At 41.3% G+C, this 16,740-nt stretch overlaps 1 protein-coding gene across 1 annotated transcript in view; it reads left to right on the top strand.

Moving 5' to 3' along the window:
• EYS (eyes shut homolog) overlaps nucleotides 1–16,740 on the top strand; it is a 283,886-nt gene that overhangs the window by 161,568 nt on the left and 105,578 nt on the right. Inside the window, 4 exon segments of the mRNA XM_061569020.1 lie at nucleotides 2,484–2,658; nucleotides 5,302–5,380; nucleotides 10,258–10,466; nucleotides 16,073–16,197. Of these exon segments, the coding sequence (XP_061425004.1) occupies nucleotides 2,484–2,658; nucleotides 5,302–5,380; nucleotides 10,258–10,466; nucleotides 16,073–16,197 (588 nt within the window).

Genomic DNA, 16,740 nt, shown 5'->3' with positions numbered 1-16,740 from the left:
TTATAGTTTACAGAAAGGTTGTTTATTGTATTGTTTGGTGTTGGCAGGTGTGAAGAGGTGAGGGTGTTTGAGGTGAAAATTGTGCTTTGTTGATAACGATCGCGCGTACTGTAGTCGAGCATGTTTGTTTGTGGAGTCTTGATTGAGGGTGGCTTTATTTCAAGAATGTTTTCCAAGTATAAGAATAGATTTTCCCATTTTTCTGGCAACAAAACTGAAACCTCTGTACGAGGAATCATATCTGCATTAACCACAATACTTGTGCTCAGAATGCTGATCTAGTGACATCGGGGATGTCACTGTATGGTGCCGGCCCCGAAGGACCGTGGCGTGCGATGCATTGTCATCGCGTACACCCCGTGGTGGGTGTAGTACCAGCCCTTGCGGGGCTTGGTGAGCGCTGGGATAGTGCGGGCCCCACGCATAGCGTGTGGTGGGGGCTACCACAAGGGGGAGCGGGAGAGTGTCAGCCCAAGGACAAGGTTGCCTCGGGCCATGGCACTTTGGTTGACCCTGCAAACATGTGATCCGGAGTGTCCACAGAGAAGCCCCCAGATGGGGGTACTAGGGGGTGAACACATGTCCATGGAGAGCTCTCGAGAGGGATCGAGGAGGATCTAGAAGGCTTCAAAAGGCGGGCGGGGCCAGGGGTGGACGGTCCCGACTCGTGGGGGGGGATATAAGGCGGGTCCCTGAGAGGGGATGGGGTCGCTGCGTTCTATAAGCTGGAAGTTCTACGTCTCAAGCTGGAAGCTCTTAGTCCTACGAGACACCAACACGTGGTCGCGGACCCGAGTAAGGGCCCGACCCTTCGTAGCAGTAACTCCTCTGTATAGGGTAGTTAGCTGGGTGGCCACAACCCTAGGCTGTATCTGGTGAAGGGGCAGTTACCCCTTTGTGTACGTGTTACAAATAAATGTGTTGCCTCTAAAAGGAACAACCTCTGCGACTCAGTTGGACTCACGACACAAAAAAACATGCTCTGATAATATATTGCATTGTCCTTGAAACTGATTGGTCCACACCAGAGACAGATTTCTTTTGAGCCTCGTCTCAATTGGTGCTAGACCATAGGATGCCAAAAGGCGTTAGACCAGAGAATGCCTTTTGGCGTCCTCCGGTCTAACACAGTTTGAGACGAGGCTCAAACCAATCAGTTTCAAGGACAATGCATATATATCAGAGCATGTTTTAAGTTTGCATTCTGACCACAATAATTGTGGTTAATGCACACATGATTCCTTGTAAAAAGGTTTCAGTTTTGTTGCCAGTAAAAAGGGGAAAAAACCTATTCTTATATTTTGGTACTAGCAAAGGAGGTCCCATTATGTAAATGTTTTCCAAGGTTACTTTTTTTTCTCATGAATGGAATCAGAAACCATAGGAAAAGCATGTTGAATCGAATTTTTCATTATTCTTTTTTTTACCAGCCACCACTGGCCTTGTCTCCACACATCTTTACATTCAATCATTTCATTACAGTCTTGCTCAGTGAGCGAAGGAAAAGGCTGCTAATTTTCTGGCCACTATTGTTCAGTGTTAGGAACTCAACTATGCATACACAAAAGCACATGGTATGTTTATGTGTGTGCAAAGCATTTGCTATTTTGTTCTACGTGAGTGCTTTTGTTGCACTAACAGATGTAGTTTATGCCAAAAAAGTACTCTAACTTAATGTGAAACTGCCCAAAAATATACTTTTCGAAATAATAGCAGCAAAATTGCAAGAGTCTATGACTCACTTAAGCTTTAATTGTTCTGCAAAACTGGCATGTCAACTGCCATGGATTATTGTGAATGTAAAAGTTTCACAAAGTAAAAATAATGCACACATCCTGGGAGTCTTTGTTTTTAAGACACTTCGAATACAGGTTTCCCTTCGATACGCTCCAAAATAAAGGTGCACAAAGTGAAATCGACTAGCATTGATCACACAGTCACCCAACCCACAATGCATCGCACGAGACAGCTGCATGTCGAGTAGCACGTGCGGTCCTGTGTGTACACAACGTCCCGCGTTCTTTTCCACAATACAATGGCAGCAGGAGTCAGTTCATCAATAGCACTCTTGCTGTTGCTCTCCCATGAAGTGGTACTTATTTGAAAATTGTGAGTCACCACACGAACGTCTGGGGTCCATTCCTAAACCTTAGACCAGTCTTAAAAATCTAAACCCAGAACGGAAATGACCTGACCAACCCCCCCTTGATACCATCAATGCCCATGGCAATACCGGCCGGAATGTCAGGATGTTGCAATGTATGATGTGAGGGAGGATGTGGAATAAACAAATATTTTATTTGACAAAAGGTCATAATAAATATTTTATGATCGCACAGGTGTATTTTGAATACCGAATTTTAAAGGAAATAGAAGAGTCGGGGGGGGGGGGGCGGCGGGGGATGTCACCCAAAGTCACCAAGCACTTCTGCCATGCCGCTGGCACTTCTGCTGCCGCTGCTGCTTTCACGCTCACTCCTCAGGGGCGCTGTGCGACGAGTACGTGGACGAGTGCGCGTCCGCCCCGTGCCTGCACCAAGCGGCGTGCGCCAACCGGCCGAGCGGCGGCTACTCGTGCGAGTGCCTCCCCGGCTACACGGGCGCTCGCTGCGACATCTACGTGGACAAGTGTGCCTCTGCGCCGTGCCGGAACGGCCGGTGAGTTGCGCTCTCCCTCCCCCCTGTCCCCCCCCCCCCCTGTCCCGCCATGTCCCCCCCCCCCGTCTCTTGGATGGGCTCCTATATTTCAAGCCGAGATGATGAAGCGTCGCGTCCCCCCTGCGCTGTGGCATTGGGACTCCCAAAGCAAGGGTAGAAGTTGATCCTTTATCACCGTTTGATGTATGCTGCCATTAAACTGTGTTGATCGTTGAGGCATGTATCTTTTCTGGCAGGATGACATTAAAATTAGGCACGTCAAATTTTCAATAATGTTGTTTTGCCAAGAGAATGTGTTCAATAATAAAAATATATATATATCTCAAGAACAGAAATATAACAAAACATCGAGGAACCAAGATGGCAGCAGTAAGGCACATAACGATTCAATCTTACGCTCTAAATTTATCCATCAAATTGTGCACACGAGGTTCCATTGTTTCAAACAATACTCATGTTACATTTAGGCTAATGGAGTTAACTTAACTGCGCACAGATGATAGGGCAAGCAATACAAATGAGATGGCACAAAGCAGCCAGATTTACATTTGTGGTACAACTCAGGTCTTGGGCTGGAGTGAGAAATGGCGGTTATCCCAAAGTGGTTTCATTCTGCGAGGTGACATGGGGTGGCACAGTGAGCTGCCATCCTTGGCTCTGCCTCAAAAGAGTGCCGACTGCTGTCCTTGCAAATTGATTCTCCCCTTGAGGAGTCTTCCCTCGGCACTCCACGGCGCTGGCCACTGCAGAACCCTGCTGGAGACGGTCGTTTGTGACCACGCTGTGCCCATCGAGCTCGCAATGCGCCATAAACCTCGGCGAGGAGGGATACTCTTTTATTTCTGTCTCTCTTTTTTTGTCCTTTGGCAACCAGCCCTGTGGCTCACAGTACAAACTTGAGCGGCGTTTATTCGGGAATCACAAAAATAGAGCGTTATCACTCAGAGGCAGCCAAAAATAGGAAACAAAGCTGCAATTAAGATCAAGAAATGTTCAACAGGTTACATACAAATGCTCAGACACATTATTTGCACCTCGGTTTAATTTGCGTCCGTCATTCCTGCACTGGATGAAGGCCTCCTAAAACCGTGTTCGAGGTGTTGTTAGGGGGAGCGGGTATGTAGGCAGGACCGGCCAGATATCACTCACCAATAATGTTGCAGAATTCAGCTCGGATAGCCGGGTTTGTATAACTGTATGCACAACCAACATGAGGTGCGCCTTAACCGCAATACAATAAGTGTGAACTCGCTCAAAGTCTCAAGTGTCTCCAAGTTCAAACGTGCAATAGCGGTATTGCTGCATTGGTGGCTCTGAACCATGGTGGATATTCCACATTTCCATGGAAAGGACCAGTCTAATATATCCATAGGACAACCACTGTGGACTTTATACCACGTGTCAATCATTACGTCAACTTTGTGTGGATGATGGGCAGAGTTGACCCCTGACTCAGGTTTGAACTCACAACCATCTACCTGTGAGTCGACTGATCTGCTAAACATAGATTCAACATCTACGCTGCTGTGCAAAAGACGTGGTTATATAAAGCCTCAAACGTAACCGGATCTCAAGATGCTGTCTGTAAAACAAGACATGCATGTTATGAGATCATGGAGAAAGATAAACCATATTTTTAAGGAGAAGGTGCACGTTAGAGAACAGGGTGCTGGGAAGATGATTGCTGTACTGATAAAAAATTTGGACGTATGGAAACATGTCATCTTGGGCAGAAGATAAGGGGAAGTTGTTAAGCCTAAACTTGTTGAGCGTGCTAGTACGAGGCGTTTAAAAAAATAGATTCTGAATAATCCTGTAAACTTTGTCTGTTTCATCTGAAAATATATATAATGCATGTGCAGTGAATAGGTATTACCCTGATAATCATGTGCAATATATTTTTCTCCAGATTTTGCCTCTAGGTGGCAGAAGAATATCACGTAGTTAAAATCGTGGTGCCTTTGTACAACTGCAGATTAGAAGAGCGGCAAGTTGCTATTCGTTGTTTTTTGTTGTTATTCTCTGACGGTGTAAAGACTCGTGGAATTTGTCCAAGAATTCAGCTGTAACATGGGTCACAATTGTACAAAATCGTTTAAATATTTACAAATAGGCAGAACACCAATCAGGACGAGAGCATATATATTTGATAATGACAGAAACAGGAGGGCAGTTGATGTTTCAACTCTAGCCAAGGTCGCTCATCTTGAGAAGTAGTGGTACTTCTTGTGGCTTGCAGATCATCCAAACGATGTATTTTCTGCTGACATTAGGAAAATTGTGGGCCATTTGGACAATTGTACTTTTGTATAATTTGACTGTGGAGAATTAATCTTTCATGTGAATGCCCACAACTCTTCTCTAAGATCAAACCTTTGCCTGTTACCTTATTGAAGCACCCTTGTATTGCTGTAGACAGAGGCAAAGGAAGGTGGACTGATTTTCTAGACTTGCCAGACAGCTTTGAGGAGGTTGAAGTGTCCACACAACCTTACCGCAAGTGTTTGACAGTCCAGACAAGCATTGATCACCTTCCACGATCGTTCACCCAGTCACTGAGCTCTGCTTAGCCTTCGATTTAAAACGAGAATGAATTTAATTTCGAGAATGTATATTCATTGAACAACGTTTTCCCCGCTGCAGGTGCGTCGATGCATTGGGACATTTCACATGCGTGTGCGAACCTGGATGGGCAGGCGTGCAGTGTGACTCTGACATTAATGTAAGTATGGCTGGTGTGCAATCACAATCCGAAAACGAGCCTCTCCTCTCCTCAACCTTCGCCCATGCCCTGAAAAGGTCAAAAAGGTCATCATGCGCAGTTGGTTTCATGGTCTCGGCCCAGTCATGGATAGTTGCACAAAAATCCCATCCTAATTTGGTATTTGCGCTTGATGAGGTTATAGCCAGCTGCGAGGGATTAGCTACATTTTAAGATATTCAAGTGACACACACACACATTCACATCCACAGCTCATAAACAGGTTAAATGACTAACTCGTATGAGATACTCAGAGAAGCATGTTGTGTCTTGTTCCCGGGATGCTGTGATTTGGGACATGTGGTTCTGAAATGTGAATAGACCTTTATTCTGTAAATGAGGCTGGCAACAAAGTTCACATGCGTATGAAAGATAAACATGAATTAGACAAAATATCCTGTCACACTTAAATTCAGACCTACATAAATTTAACTTTTTGATAGCATAACTGCATTACTTTGTCAAAATTGCACATAAGTGTAGTGGGGCCTCTATGCACTTTGGGGTGGTGACATGAGCCAGCAGTAGCGCGTTTACCACTTATCATAGAAGTTCGTGGTTGAGCACAGCAGCCACCCTGGTTAATACAGCTGACGTATCAACGATTAAAAACGCGCCATCTGCTAGCACAGCGGACGTTAAAGATCCCCTGATGTTATTCATAACACGTAGGGCATTGTGTGCTGGTGTCACGGTCGAAATTTGGCACGTTCAAAAAAAATCCCTCTCAAATCACTCAATTGGCCTTACACATACACAGTTATCACCCTCTACTGGTTGACTAATAACTGTACGTGGGCCAGGTGCTGAGTCACCTTGTGCTCACGTGGGGGGGGGGGGGCAGCTGTCACTGGGTGTTGTGTGAGATGAGATGTGATGATGCAAGCCAATTATTGTGCGCGGAGTAATTTGAGACGCCCCAGCGTAAAGGGCACTGTGTGAAACATAAATAATGATTATACTTATTGTTTCCAGCAGGAATTAAGTGTTTTTTGAAGAAAGTTTCGTATAAACTGTGTCCAGTTTATTGCTGGCGAGGATTAATGTTGCTCATTATACCAATGATAACTGCCCCAAAGGCCAATTTAAAGCGGTCATATTCAGTTGCTCAATTGTTTTAATACCGTCCCATCTGGTGTCTATAAATTGTGGTACAATTAATGTACTGTGAGGATCGTTACAGGTTAATACTTCTTTCCTCGGATTTAGGAGGCATAAGATATCTGTGGTATAAGTGTTTATATACAGCAACATCTAAATTTCGTGCTTTACGTTTAAGGCTCTTTACAAAATGGAATAAATAAAAATACGCTGCACATTTCAGCTTTTGCATGATGCAGTGCAGTAAAAAGAAAATATTTTCAATATCAGGACAACACTAAACAAATGATACAAACCAAGCAGCTGCATTGGTAACTTTTCATTGAAAGTTCCACGGAGGACAATTTAAATTCGATAAAATTAGTTTCTACAGTTATTATTGTTGTAAAATGGACAACATAATAGGAGACAAATACGTTACTATTGAATTGTCATCATCAGCCATGCATTATCCACTGCTGTATACATGCATCGCCAAACAGTTATCATCCCTCGTGGTGCTGCGATGCAAGATTCCATCAAGCTCCCGCACGTGAGCCTTTTTTAAATCCTTTATATTAAGTTCGCTTGCGCGCTTACGACCGTGCAAACCTTTCGGTCGTTTTTTAACCCACTTCCCGTGATCCAATCGAGCTGACATTTTCCACACAGACTCGTTGTGCGTGACAATTAATGTTCGTGAAATTTTTTTTCCAAAATTTTACACTTTTTAGGACAAAATTATTTTATTTAATTACCAATTGCTTAATGCTGCCATGCAATCATCTGACCCATAGGTGGCAGCCATCTCAAGCCAGAGGACGAGAGGACTCTAGCCGCCACGCATATAAAGGATTTATAGTGAAAAACTTTGTTTTTACTGATTATACTTATTTCCATCCCTCCATCTCCAGTGCCAGATGTCCTCTCGCATGTCTTGCCCTAATTGGCTGCACATCTGTCCTGCTGCTGACCTACACGGCACTCAATTGGTCAGCCCCGCAATGTTGATAGGAACTGACCCATCTGTCCACTCCAACGAGAGCCCTGAGAATTTCGGACCGTCTTCTTCTGAGCACTCCGAGGTCAAGGTTCATCTCCCGCAGGGGTGATCGGGGCTTTGCCACCGCGCAGCTCTCAAACTTTGGACATCTACTGGACATCTGTGAAAAAGAGCTTCATAGCTCATCGGATTTCTCCAGTATAGATAAATATTGCGATTTGGAAGGCTTCGCCTTTTCTAATGAGACAATCAAAATCATTAGTCCTTTCTTGAAAACACCTCTTTAAACTGGCCTTTAGCCCTAGATTTGAAGCTTTCGTGACTGCAAGGATTCATATTCTTAGGTTTTTTCGGTAAAGTCACGTACGTAAAAAAATAAAATTAATAAAAGTAAAATAAAATAAAAATCACGACGTTTCGGAGGCAACACAAGCTTCCGTCTTCAGGTGGAACCGTCACAGCCCGACAGCTCCGAAACGTCGTGATTTTTATTTTATTTTACTTTTATTAATTTTAATTTTATACCTACGTGACTTTACCGAAAAAACCTAAGAATATGGCCTTCAGCCCCCCTAGTTCTGTACTCATTTTGATACTGGTCCTCCTTCAATAACCGCCTAGGTATACATACTCAGATGCGTTTTCCAGTTATGTACCTCTGAAAAATGTGAATGTAAGTCGATCTACTTTTGCACCATACTCAGGTAGCCGTGCTTATCGTGGTGCGGGAATTGTTTAGCTTGTTGAGCAATCTGTTTATCATTTACACACAAATTGAATACCTTAGTCATGGATTGATTCCACAATAATTTGTCTGTTCACAAGGGGTACTAAAGCTGACTTGGGGAATTACAGACCTGTCACCAGAAAAAGTGTATAGGCCCACGAATCAAATGTGGTTTTGGAAAGGTTTCTCTACCTTTGACCACATACATAATATCAGTCATATTCTGGAAAAAGACAACTAGATATTCAAATACCATTGCAGTGCATAATTGAAATGCGTTTATATCAGCTGGATTTTATGCGGGAATCTAAACTCTCACAGACCAAGGCATAAACATCAACAAGTATGTACGTTTCTAAAACATTTACAAATATGGAACAGCTACACACTGAGATTGTGTGAAGTAGGAAGCAACAGAGCACGTGAGAAGGAGGAGGCAGCCGAGGGCACTTGCACCAAAGTTATTCACGGTGACGTTAGAGTTCTGACAATTGGATTGGAGACATCAAGGGATACTTGTGAATGGTGAATAATTGTTTCGTCCTCGTATTACTGAGACTCATTAAAGCAATTAACTGAAATTAACTGTAATGAAGATCCTAATTAAAAAAAGCTCCAAAATGGGTCTGAAAATAAATATGAGCGAAACAAAGTTATATAAAAACAAGTGCTAGCGTTGAATTATACTGGACTTTAAATGATACAGTTTCACAGTGCTGCAAACTGACGTATAGGGTTTGATGTTATACTCTAATGACAACCCAATTAAATACTAAATACACATTTTAAACTGCATTAGCTTCTGTCAGTTTGTCAGTGTTATGAGTTCTTATTTTACCCTGTAGAATGTCGCATTAGCAATGTTAACCTGCAAATAACTTACATTTTAATTTAAATACACAATTACCGTAGGTTTTTTTTTTCAATTCTAACCGATAATTAAAATATCTATAACCATAATGGCTCTCTGCCGTAACAAAAATCAAAGGTTCCTGGAATAGACGATTCCAAAGTGAATAGAGTAGAGCAGAATGATTTAAACCGTTTTCAAAATGTAGTAAAACCCTTTCCCTGCTTTTATCCTACTTTGTGATTGTATGATCGATCAGTAGTTCTGCACATTATCTCTCTTTTGTGAATAAAATTAGGGTTATCTTTGTGGCAAGTGATTGGTTGTTTTCATTATGAGATACTGGTCCTGCACCATTGTGATGTGGCATTTTCTCCGCTAAATGTAACACTTTGTAAGCTTTCACAACCAGCATTGTGATGGCGATTGGTAATAGATTGTTGGGTCAGATAGTGTAAGTAAAATTTGTGTCGTTAAAATCTCATTCTCTCAATACAGGCAATTAATAAAGCTGTCACGTGAGCAAATGTGCCAGTGTATTACTGCTTGAACATAATCGGTGTGTTGGAGAGCAATCCACAAGATTTAACAATCAGACACCGCTTGGTAAATTTGTGACATCTTACTCACACGCTCTGACCCAAAAAGCCATTGATGGATATCCACCACTAGTTCAGATCCACCAATAGTAGTGAAAAGGAAGACGCATTGACAATGTTGACAAACGTATGGAGATTCACAAACCAGTCATCAGCGGGTGGATAAACACAATCATTCTTGTATGTCTCGAAAATCATTTTACTGTCCATCACATCTGCAGTATAGAAGCACACACACACACACACATTGGCATATACGTCTTCTTTTGCCTCTTTAATAATGTAAATGAATAGTTGGTAAATGGCTTCCATCTGTCTGATGACCTTTATTAAACACTTCCAAGATCAGGAGCAGGCTGTTTGATTCTCCTGATTTTCCAAGGCCTGTGTACTGGCATAATAGTACGTGGGTTCCAAACCGTGGAGCTTCGCATGGGACTTAAAGCAGAAAACCTGTTACCCCTCCCAGCAGCAGCAGCAACAACAACAATAACAACAACACAAACACAACCCTGTGTGATGATCTAAACTCGGCCAGGCAGAGAGCTCCTTCTCACTGGCAATGTCCCGGTTTCCAAGGAATGCGACTTAAATCCGTGTCAACATGGAGGCAGCTGCTTGGACTCGAGCACATCGTTCAGGTGCTCCTGTGCTCCGCCGGGCTACACGGGGACCGCGTGCCAAACGGACGTGGACGTGTGCGCGGAGGGCTCGGAGCTCGACTCTCCAGCACACTGTGAGCTTGGGGACATTTGCCAAGAGGGCCCAGCGATGAACTACACCTGCAGGTAATTGAAATCTAAGTATTATTATTTTTACCAGGTAAGGCCCACTGAGCTGTATAGCTCTTTTTCAGAAGCGAACTGGCCACAAATGATAGCTTGACGGAGTGCCTTATCGCGTGGAAATTTATAGCAGCCAAATACTTTCAACGCACGTTGATTCGAAATGTGGAGGGAAAAACTGGAGGGCCTGGAGAAAAATCCACACGGCCACAAGGAGAACATGTAAACTCTAAATATACAGACATCAGGGTCGGAATCGAAGCAACAATCTCCTGTATACCTGGCGAGGTAGTTAACATCTCACCACCGTGAGCGCCCACGGCGCCGACATTACTTCAGTTCTCTTCAAAACCTTTCCATTAAACCAAGTGAGAGACCAGTCATTGTGTTGCCCTGTTACCGATTATAGTCTCATGTCATGAGGGGGAAGATGGATATGGAATTCACACGGAGCAGTGCATCACCCCGTCTGTTTGAGAATGGCCGCGCAGAAGGACTTAGAGTAAAACGTTGGATTGCGAGTAACTTGGTCTGCGAGTGTTTGGCAAGACGAGCAAAACATTTAAATAAATATTAATTTGATAAACGAGCGAGGTCTTGCAATACGAGTATAACGTGTATACCCTTTGTCTGCCGGGCGTCACGTGATCACAACTGATATACGAGTGCTTTGGGATTACAAACAAGTTTCCGGAACGACTTATGCTCGCAATCCAAAGTTGTACTGTATTTGCAACTTTTTTCAAAATCCTTTCTGATTAATTTTTCCGTCAAACCAATAGGTATTTTCCCCCCCCCGAACTTTTACAGCAAATTTAGTTTGATGATGACTCGGTTTGCCCCAATCAACTCATTATATTGGAGACCCCTGTTTACTCAATGTGTGCTGCCAGAATCAGAACCCAGTATCTCAGAAGTGTTATACAGTTCTTTTTCAGAAGCGTCCTGGCCACAAAGGACGGCTCAACGAAGTGGCTTATCATGTGGAAATGTAAAGCAGCCAAATGCTCTAAACGCTGTGGTCATATGAATAATCACAGTTTTGTATATACAGCTGTATCAGGTAGTTGCATTAATAGCATATGAAACATTCATTTGCAAAAGGCTGATCAAACACAAAAAGGCATTTTATATCTATAAAATATATAAAGTTTCACTTTTTATACATGAATCTATCACAAGTGCAGTTAATTTTAGCTCGTGAGTCACCATAAAACTAATAAGATGTTTTATGTTGGAAAGAAGCTTGTACAATTAGCATAATATGACTCAAATGCATATAGTGTACTCCCGTGTTGGCAATTATATCTCTGATTACTTGAGAAAACTTGCTGTTTTAAAACTTTTGATGAAATCTTCACATCTTAGACATGTCACCAGGTCAATGACCACAAAAATCCCATCAACACTGGGTTATTTATTTTAGAGCTCTAAGTATAAATAGAAGATGAACATTAGTCACTCGCTAGCAAATAATTGTTATTTATTATTATTACATAATGCATGCCAAATGTAACACTTTCCTTTAAATGCTATTTATCTTTAAAACTCAAAAGTAGTATCTGCACACTTCCATATTTTTTATAAAACATTTATTACGTACAGTACACATTTAGTTATGTTTTCATGTTTCTATTGCAGTGATTGCACCTTTACTTTAAATATATGATCAAAGGTTTCTGAATAATTATTTTAACATTTTTAATTTGTGTAGCTTGCTGAAACAATGATTGACATTGACAGTTTTATCTTTTCCCTTGGTGATCTGTCAGTATAGTTTTCAGATGTCTGCAATTAACACTACGCATTGTGGCACATTTCACCCCTAACACAAATTTACGAAATTGCTATGCTGATGAAGCACACGTTTAAACTTATGAATGAATAAAATAATTGCTTGGAATAAGTATGAAAAGCTGATAAGATGATTTTTTTTGTATGCCCTGGGCTTTATTTTTCTGAGATCCTTAAGATTCTGGAGGCCTTGTTATAGCACAGACATGCTGTATCACTCGTGATTTTTTTCTTCCCCTGACCCCTGCCAATGTTCAGAAGAAATGTCACACTAAGAGCCATGGGATATCAGCTGCTGAGGGATTAATAATGCAATCTGCTCCGTACATGATGCACAATTCCCTGAACATTATTTTTTGAAACATTGCGATTAACTTGATTGATTAACCGCACAAGATGAATGGCTTGTTGAATTAGCCATGATGTTATCGCACCATTTTAATTTAGGCTTGTTTAATGAACAGAATGTGTGGTGGAAGTCGAGTAATTTAATTTTTTGATGGGGCACGGTGGGGGGGTGGTCTTGAGATGCCTGCACTCGAGAGAGAGAATGCTCCGGGCATGCTCAGCAGGGTTTCCAATATTCCGTGGCAGTCACTATAACAATCGTGGGATTTAAACAATGATTTAGTTGAATGCAGAAGAAAAAATTAAGCATTTGTCAACCAAACTGCAAATTTTCTTTGCCTAGTTGGTATTTTGCCGCGTGATGCTATACACTTAAGTTATTTATGATAAAGTCAGTATATTTATAAGCATATGCGTGTATATGTTCAACTGCAGGACTATTTATTTATTGATTTACTTAATTCGGTATTGATTGTATATGCATTTGGTTTATATATCAGCAAATCGCTGCAAGAAATATAAGACATCGTGCTGGATTGGCTCCATATTTCATCACACAATGATGATGATTATGCTCAAAATATGGAAAATTTCAAAGCTAAGAAGTATATAAATAATGGAATATAACAAGTAATATTATCTGTACTGCGATTCTGCAGGACCGATAATACCTTTTGGTAAGTGCTTTCAGAAACAGGAGGTTAGCAATAAAATGCACTTCCAGATTAGAATCCTTCCCAGAGATGTGGCTGGCATATTTCATTTCAGCATCGTCAAAAGCTTTGTGTGCATCTAAGGAAACACCAAAATGTTAGAGTGTGTTTTGTAGAAAATGCTTTGAATTAAAATTATATTTTCTTTTGTTAGTACCGGGCTAGATTGTCTACAGTTGATAAATTCTGTTTGCTTTCAATTATTTGAATGATAAATGTTCAGGGAGTATTGCTTCAGGCTCATAAAACCAAATGGTGCTCTGGAACATATTGAAGGAACTGCATTTTTAATATGTAGCATATATGATAATGCAAATTATGCTTTATTTATAGCAAGGTGAGTACCCATCGAGACCATTCCCTTCTACGAGGGAGGGACACCCAGGGAATATGAAAGGAAATGCATTTCAAAAGATAAACGTTACACATTTAGTAAAAAAAATTAACTATTAGTGGTCAAATAAAACAGTGAACACAAATTAAAAAAACATCCAAATAAGCACATTTATATCGTACATATTCATGATAAAAGAAACAATCATACATCGAAATAACATTTCACAACCTTGCTGAACAAAGGCCTCCTCGCAGTGTGTCGGTCATGGGGGTTATGTGGTCATACTTCCCCATGCTGGTCAGTGTGGATTGGTGAAACGGTGGGACCGCATGATTGGTTACTTGCCCCTGATGTTAGCCATGGCCAGGAATCAAACTCAGGTATTCACCGAGTGGCACACTAACCAATGCATTGTCACTCCGCTGAACGTAAGTGTGTGGAACTTCTTTTGCACCAGTGCATAGCCAACCGTGCTAATAGGAGGTGTGAAACTCACAGATATCATCCATAAAAATAAAAACACTTGTACAGAAACGCGTTAGTTACGAGAACATGTCACAGCTCCAGTAAATTATAATCTAATTTGAATTAACTATGCTTGGAGTAACTGCCAAAGTAATGAGTAAACTCAAATACTAATCATGTTAATGAATGTTAACTAGAACAATAATTGTTCATTCATTCTCGGGCAGGAGAGCTTTAGGCCTTCTCGCCGTTGGCTCCACCTGTTTACCTTTCTTGTACTTTGCGCTCCTATCGTGTTTTTGTATTGTCAGTCGCTGTAATCGTTCTTACCCGTCCCGACTGGACATCTGTGAAAAAAGAGCGTTATAGTTCATCGGATTCCTCCACTATGAATACATATTCTGATTTAAAAAAATATTCTAAATGTATTTCCGTGTCAAGTTAAACACGATTAATAATACTGCCATCATTTTTTTTATTTTGCTTGGTATTGGCTGTATATGGGATTTGGTCCTTATATATAATTTATGTACAACGTTGTGGGATGCTATTATCATACATGACGCTATATACTATGAAAGCATTATTATCTGTACGACATGGACGTCGTTAATTAGAATCGAGATATCCATTGGCATTTAGCTCCGGAACATATTTCCCATACGCAAGAATATAACCCATTAGTATCCACTATTCATTATAATTAATTATATGTGTGTGCCTAAGCATTTCAACATGTTTCAGAGAAGTGCAGAATAACTCGTTGAAGACGAAGAAATCGGGGAGAGAGCCCTTGCATATTCTTAGGTGTTTTCGGTAAAGTCACGTAGGTAAAACATCAAAATTAATAAAAATAATAAAATAAAATAAAGATCACGACGTTTCGGAGGCAACACAAGTCTCCATCATCAGGTGGGACAGTCACAGCCAGATTAGCTGCATCTAGAATTAGAGCCCTTGCAGTTCATGGGCATGTCTGGCACACTGCAAATAATTAACGAAAGTGAAATACTAGCATTGAATTATATTGCGTGCAATTAATGGCCAAGACATTTATTTAACATGCATTACTTACGAACTAAATATTAACATTGTAATATTTACAACGTGATAACACTTACATCGCTGATGTACCGTTTAAGCTGAGCCACCATCACCATGAAGGCTGCGATTCACTGGATGTAGAAGACTGAACAGATTTTTCCGACGTACTTGAATAATTTATCAATTTTTGAGAGTACGTGAATGTATTTGTCGAGTTTCGCACGAGACATAAAATTGCTAATGCACACATGCAAGCCATCCCCTGCCGCGCATGGTGTTCAAGTGCGAACATTGATTAAGTCTCTTTGCTTATGTACTTATTTATTATATATAATAACGTATTTTTGTTTCCAAAAGTAGTCTTGTGGCTTAACCTGAATTGCAGTTTACTCGAGTCTGGCTTCAAGAGGCTTTTGTAAACGGTTCGATCACTTTAGCCACTCATTAATTCCTACAACAAATTACAAAACAGGATAATTAAATCTTGATTTGAAGCTTTCGTGACTGCAGGAATCCATGCTCTTTGGTTCTTTCGGTAATGTCACGTGGGTATAAATAAAATTTAATAAATCACGATGTTTCGGGCGCAACACAAGCAGTCGTCCTCATGCCCCGGCCACTTCTTTATGATCCTTGAGCTACACCCATTTCAAACCTTTTAAAACAGTCTGCATCAGCAGCAGACCATGCTTTCCCACCTGATGACGAACGCTTGTGTTGCGCCCGAAACGTCGTGATTTATTTAATTTTATACCTACGTGACTTTACCGAAAGAACCAAAGAGTAGGATAATTAAATAACCTGTAAAATGCCAACTAATCCTATGCCAGTACCAGACATCTTGACCTTGCTTTGCTTGCAAAATAGATATTGATTTTCAATGGCTTGTGTTCTTATTTTTGTTTCAGATGTTTGCCTGGATACGTGGGCACTCATTGTGAGTTGGAGACCAATGAGTGTGAGTCCAGCCCTTGTGAAAACGGAGCCACGTGTCGTGACCTAGTGAATGGATTTACATGCGTGTGTGCCATTGGTGAGTAAATGTGCACAGCATGGACATTCACACAGTGTGGTGGGGGTCACTGAAAGTCAATATATTTTCCTGCGACAAAATCACCCTGAATGCACTCAATCGCCGTGGCTTTCTGAAGCTAAGCAGGTTGAGCATGAGTGTTAATTGTATGGGATGCTAACCTGGGAATACCAGGTGTTGTAAGCAATTGCTGCGAGGTGGCCATGTGATGCCATCATGGCAATACACGTTTTAAATCTGCGTAGATATTTTAGCGTTGTCCTCCTCTCGTATGTGTATGTTTTCTCCGGATACTATGTTTGCCGAAGAACCGGCTAAACATCTCAATGCAATATCCTCCTGAAAAAATAGTATAGAGACTCAAGGTGGCAATTATTTACTTCCCACATAGTAGTTATTTGATTGACTCTGTAGCAATGATGGACTGCGTTAATTCCTGACCATAATTTTAATTGTGAGCCAAGTCTTGTAATTAAAATGCTATTTGCTGATGTATTATTTAGTATTAAAATCATATCCTCCGTGGCTTACTGTTAACGAAAA

Source organism: Lethenteron reissneri, chromosome 42, assembly GCF_015708825.2.
Source record: "Lethenteron reissneri isolate LAM-NWPU_2019-01 chromosome 42, ASM1570882v1, whole genome shotgun sequence".
Classification (NCBI taxonomy): Eukaryota; Metazoa; Chordata; class Hyperoartia; order Petromyzontiformes; family Petromyzontidae; genus Lethenteron; species Lethenteron reissneri.
The sequence above is the reverse complement of the archived record's forward strand: the minus strand, read 5'-3'. Positions and strand labels throughout refer to the sequence as shown.